This window comes from Oryzias melastigma, linkage group LG19 (genome assembly GCF_002922805.2).
Source record: "Oryzias melastigma strain HK-1 linkage group LG19, ASM292280v2, whole genome shotgun sequence".
Classification (NCBI taxonomy): Eukaryota; Metazoa; Chordata; class Actinopteri; order Beloniformes; family Adrianichthyidae; genus Oryzias; species Oryzias melastigma.
This window is the reverse complement of record NC_050530.1, coordinates 10,028,860-10,034,941: the sequence shown is the minus strand read 5'-3', so window position 1 is coordinate 10,034,941 and position 6,082 is coordinate 10,028,860. Positions and strand designations below refer to the sequence as shown.

Genomic DNA, 6,082 nt, shown 5'->3' with positions numbered 1-6,082 from the left:
ATTACATTTATATAACACACCATAGATAAAGGGAACTTTTTATCCAACACCACAAAAAAAGCAAATTTCAATCAGTCTGACATAAGAATTAAAACATTATGGTTCCTATGCATCTTTTTCATTCATTGATGCACATTTTAATTTAATTTTAAGTTTCCCAAAAATATCTATAAATCAGAATTGACTATGCTAAGGTATGACAATGTAATTTTTTTAAATATACAATTTTATAAATAATATTAAGTGTTTTAGTCCATTTTTAGTAAGACATTTAATAGTTTAACTCAAACAAAATATTATAAAATTATTAATATTAGGAATGCAGTTTTTTAAGCATCCTGTATTATATGTGTCTTTAAAAAGAGTTATCTTAAAAATGTCCTTACCAGCCAGGACTCCTGCCATGTACAGCAAACTTATCCGTAATATGCCGTGGACCATCTCCAAGGGAACCCCTATCATCAGCTGCAGTAAAGCGTTGAATCCTAACTGCTCCAAACTGCAAAGTCAGCACAAAAAGTAAATACAATTTCACTCAATGATCGGATTTTAAACGAAATTATCAAGCAAACGTTGAGTTCGCTTTCATACCCGACGTGCATGAACATGTAGCTGAAGAAACGCCACACTTGCGCTCGGTGGCCGGGATGGTAGACCAGCGGGCTCTTCATGAAGTCAGGCTGGTAGGTCTGCAGGACCCACTTGTTGAGCATGATGCCGTAACACATGAACACAATAATCTGAAAAGAGGAGAAAAAAGGTGACTTAAGAAGCAAAAGCTATTATTCTATGAGAATATTTTTTCTGCATTCTTCAGCTGATTTTTTTTCCCCCTATAACGTGGTTTAGTTCTATTACTTTCCATTCATGAAATAATGACCCATTGTCTCTAACAATTAAAACAAAATTGAACCATTATCATCCTATTCTCATTGTGATTGCAGACCATTCAGCACCAGTGAGAGCCACCACTTTTTTGTTTGCAAAAATGATTGTGAATTCAAGTAAAATCTCTACGTTTTAAGATCTTATTTGCTCTTAGTATCAAATCCCCTTGTGAGGTTTTTGTTCTTCCTCGCAAAAGTGAACATAATAGGTCAATTAATGCCACTGTGGTGGGCAAGCTGTTTGCTGACCTGGTTTCCGAGGCCTCCATGTGAACTGAGAGTCTCAGCTTGAAGGAATGGCATTAAATGCAGCAGCTAAAGCCCTTGGCTTCCAAACGGGTTACCAGCTCATTTCAAGCTCACAGTACGAGTGTGACATCAAAGGCTGGAAATCTCTTCATAAGATGTTTTGCAAACAACTGCGCCGAGGCAATCCTCAGCTTGGAGAAAATGTTTTAAAATCCCTGGAGTAAATGTGCGGAATTATGACTATAAATGCTCAGATGTTGGGTATTGAAGCTGCTGTGACCTCTAACCTGGACGATGGTGACGATGGCGATGAAGACCGGTGGAGGACACAGGCGGTTTTGGTGGAAGTACCAGCGCCGGTCTGTCTCGCAGGGCAGTATCTCGTAGGCCACATAGCGGACGAAGCGTTTGTACAGACCCAAGCCCGTCTCGTCCAGCAGGATCTCCCGCTGCAGCGTGCGGCGACCGTTGGCTATGGCTCGTCGGAAACTGCTGGAGCGTTTGCTGCTCATCTGAGAAAAGCAATCATAAGAAGCTCATTGAGTTCATTTTTAACTCAAATAACTGCAGATTGAAGAACATTTTTAAACAAAAACTGTTCATTTTTCATAAAAAGCATGTACAAATTCATCATTAGTCACTGTGCAAACTGGGAAAAAACTGTTATTATTGGCTCACCTCCGTTTGAAATGACCCCCATGACCTCCTCTGCTCATTAACCAAAATCTCTCATGTCACTTCAAAAGATTCCTCCTATCCAGCTACGCAACACGTGAGGCGTTCAGTTATAAATGCAAACAGGTGTTATCCTTCATCTAAGCTAAAAGAAATGTTTTCAACCACTAGTTTACTCATTTCAGTAAGTCTACAGCACTACTCTACTTAGAATAATATATAAAAATGTTACATTTGTATGGAGAGAATATAGTATTTGATTTGTGTGAACTTTTCTTGATTTGTATCGTGTGCCTAACTGTTTGTGTGTAACTTCGCATGTGTGTGTGATTCTTGATTTGTAACTCATACAATACATTTTATACATAAATTTGTAAATGTCTATTCACATGTACAAAAATTACAAAATTAGAAAAAAAATACAGCTTAAAATAACAGGTTGAAACTAACTGCAAACACAAATCTTTAAAATTTACAGTGTAATGTGAGACTGTTCATTATTCCTGTGTAAGTGATGCGTTTAAATGCTGGTAGAATACTGGGACATCAGTTTTCTTATCAGCTGCTTTGAATTTAAGATTATCTGGTGAAATTTGACATTTTCCTAAACAGATATGACTAATAAGTAATATAAAAAAGTCAAAATATGTGTTTTTAAACACTCAAATCCCTCGCGGCTGCCGTTTCCCTACCAGCGCCTTCGCCACAGTAAGCAGGAAGCTTGACCTCCTTGACCCCCAGAGAGCGGACAGAGTTGATCAGCCGCTCCGCTCCCCGGATGTGGAGCAGGACCTGGTGTGTAATATTCACAATTTAACTTCAAAGCAGCTAATAAGAAAGCTCTAATGACCCAGCATTCTAGCAGCATTTAAACACATCATTTGCACACAATTTTTTGTGACATGAAAAGAATCTACAATTTTGTGTGTAAATGTGTTTTTGTGTGTGTAACAAGCGATTTGTGGGTACTTTTAAAAGATTTGAGTGTGTAGTTAGTCTCAAGCTGTTGTCATTGTAACCTTTGTGCTACCCTAGACATTTTTACATTAAAAGTGGGGTCATCTGGACCCACAATGACCTTTTTTTTTTTTTTAAGGATTCTCCTGTCCACCTTTGTCATGGGAGAGATCGCACATCAATATAAAGGGGGGTAATCTGGACCTCATATTAAGTTGCGCGTTTTGTATTTTGTGCATGTGAATTCACAGTTGCAAGTACACAGTAATGCACTAAATGTATTTTATGAGTTATAAATCAAAAATTACACACACACACAAATCAAATTATACTATTTTCTCTCCATACATAATCTGATATTTAGTATAATCATTAAAAAAAGTTGATTTTTTATGTTTTATGCTTGTTTGCTTTTAATATTTATTTCAATCTCATCTTTTTCTTCTTTGTTTTTAGAGTTTTACCACTATCTGTTAAAAGCTCTAAAGACGGAGAGATCCATAATCATAATTAATCTGGGAATGTTTTTGAAAAGATGATTGGTTTTAGACTTTAAAACATTTTTGTGTCTCCAGTTTCTGATTGAAAAGTACTCAGCACACTTTCTTGTTGCACTCAGAGACAAAAGGATGGTACAAACAGAAATCCTTGAGTCAATTTGTAGATGGAAATGTATTCCATCCTCCTCATTAATCAAAGTGGCCACTTTCTACGGGTAGATCAGCTGCACAATGTAGCTGCTTTACACTTTCTGCAAAAGAAATGAAATATTCTTCATTCCAAGTCTCCTGCTGACGTTTCCATTCATGTTTGACGCTTATAAGTTGCTTTTCTTTCACTGTTTTGTTCATTTCTTTTAAAATCAGCTCAATAGGGTTCAAGTCTGGACATTGTTCTGCCCACTCCATGTTTCTACGGTTACAATCTTGTTATTTTGTTATCCTGTGGTTGTAGCTTGAATTTATTTTATTGGTTATTATCCTACTGAAGGATTAGCCTTTGAACAACGAGAATAAAATGTATAATACTGAAGATTTCTGTGTGGCAGCTGTGTTTCAATCTGTTTACATCACCAACTCTGGATCCAGCCCCATACCATCACACTTCCTCACCCGTGTTTAATAATTGATATCAATATTTGATAATTGATAATTATTCATGAGGCTTTACCACTTTAAAAAGGAAATAAATAATTAAAATATTTGAGTTTTAGGGTATTTTCTGTACATAAAATGCATAAAAAATTGTTTTCAAAAGGTCTTTCTTCAACAAAACGTATTTGTCATTTTGCTCATATACTGGTTAACTAACCCCAGATTCTAAGAGAAACACGTTCAAAACAATCTGATAAGGTAGATAAATTGCAATGAAAAGTGTATTTTATGCCTTTCTTTTTTTTATCATAAGTCACCTTCTCTTTGTACATCATTTATACTTAAGGTATTTGCTTTTTTGTACCAAAAACAAGAACAAAAAAGTAATGAAAATCAGTGTGCTGACCATTTTTACAGTATTATTATTCATTATTTTATGTTTGGTTGTTACTTTATACATCAAGGCACACGATTCTAAGATAAAAACATTAAAAAATGATTACATTTATCAAGAGATTCCCTTTTGTTTTCAAATATATCAGAAAAGGATTCTTCCTTAATTACAGCAATTGAGTATTAATATCAGTTTAGGATTGAATTTTTAGATTGTACAAAACTGCAGCTAAACATTAGTTCAAAGAAATGAGTTAATTATGTGTATTCTGGTATAATTAAAGCTTAAAGTAAAGATGCTGCAGGGGATAAGTTCTGATGAAGGCATTTGAATATGAAACTATAATCACAGGAACTTAAAAACGAGGTAGCGTATAATTGTCTGTCTGCACATACATCTAATCACAGAGATTTGCTTGAGCAGCCCTGCAGCATTCTGCAGACCAAAAAAACTTACATTATTTCTTAAACTAGATGTTTTTAGTCCTGAATAGAGACTTTAAAGACCGAGACAGAGAACCGCCTGCTTTCCCACCTCAGTTACTGCAGGAAATACCCTAAACAAAACAGAAATCTATTTACATTTCCTCTTTATGACAAAAAACATTCATAAATCACAGATAAACCCCCTGACAACTCTGATGTGGTCTGAACAATAGAGCTCAAAGGAGCAAACAAGATAACAAAGCAGTCCACAAAAACAAAAGTGCTGCCTCAGAAAAAGGGAGAAGAAAAAGAAGCAGGGATGATGGAGCTGCTGCTAAATTTAACTGTACAAATCTGCAACAACAGATCGCAGCTACAAGCTCCCTTAACCTTGTCCAGTATGGATCTGGGGTGGTGTGAATCTCCTCCAAGAGGAGGTACTTGATGATTACCGCCTGCAGTCTCAGACTCAGCAGGTGTTGTGGAGAATAAAGGTATGAACGTCTTTTAAAGCTAATGTTTAAAGTTGAAGTTAAAGTTGTTTGTAAAGCAAAAAAGGGGCAATTTCACACAAAAACTCTAAAAAATATAAAAGTTGCATTACCTTCAATAACGCTAGTGTGAATGCTTTTTGCTGAATGTGGTTGATGAATATGTGGAACATTTTTGCTAAAGATGCCGAAGAAATTTAAGTAATTACTAGAGGGATTTGTGAAAATGATGAGCTATCTGCATAATGCAAAAGTTGCTAAAGGATTTAAGTTACAGAAATTGCAGAATTTGCACAAAGAAGTTGAACAATTTTTTGAAAAATCAAACAAATGCTAAAAACTTAAAAATGCATAAGAGGTGTAAACTTAGAATTTCACAAAACCTCAGTAGATGTCAAATTAGCTTAAAAAAGCAACCACATGCTAAAACACTAGCTTAACTCAGAATTAGGCTTAGAAGCTACAATACATGACAAAATAGCCAAAAAAAAGGCTAGCATGTGGCTAAAATACTAGCTTACCTCAGAATTAGCATTAGAAACTACAGTATATATGACAAAATAGCAAAAAAAAAAAAAAGGCTAGCATGTGAGCATGTGGCTAAAATACTAGCTTAACTCAGAATTAGCATTAGAAACTACAGTATATATGACAAAATAGCAAAAAAAAAGGCTAGCATGTGGCTAAAATACTAGCTTAACTCAGAATTAGCTTTAGAAACTACAGTATATGACAAAATAGCCAAAAAAAAGGCTAGCATGTGGCTAAAATACTAGCGTAACTCAGAATTAGCCCCCAAAACCTCAGCAGATGCTAAATTAGCCAAAAACGATCATTGTGCTAAAATAGCTAAACTCTAGAATAGCTAAAAAAAAACCTTATTAGATGCTAAATTAGCCAAAAACATTAG

The 6,082-nt window shown here is 35.3% G+C and overlaps 1 protein-coding gene across 2 annotated transcripts in view; it reads right to left on the bottom strand.

Annotated features, from left to right (window-relative positions):
- rhbdl1 (rhomboid, veinlet-like 1 (Drosophila)) overlaps positions 1-6,082 on the bottom strand; it is a 48,976-nt gene that overhangs the window by 21,973 nt on the left and 20,921 nt on the right. For both annotated transcript variants that reach the window (XM_024285046.2, XM_024285047.2), the window contains exons 3-5: positions 1,424-1,648; positions 592-740; positions 387-499 (exon numbers count right to left, since the gene is read on the bottom strand). In XM_024285046.2, the coding sequence (XP_024140814.1) occupies positions 387-499; positions 592-740; positions 1,424-1,648 (487 nt within the window). The remainder of the gene's footprint in view (positions 1-386; positions 500-591; positions 741-1,423; positions 1,649-6,082) is intronic.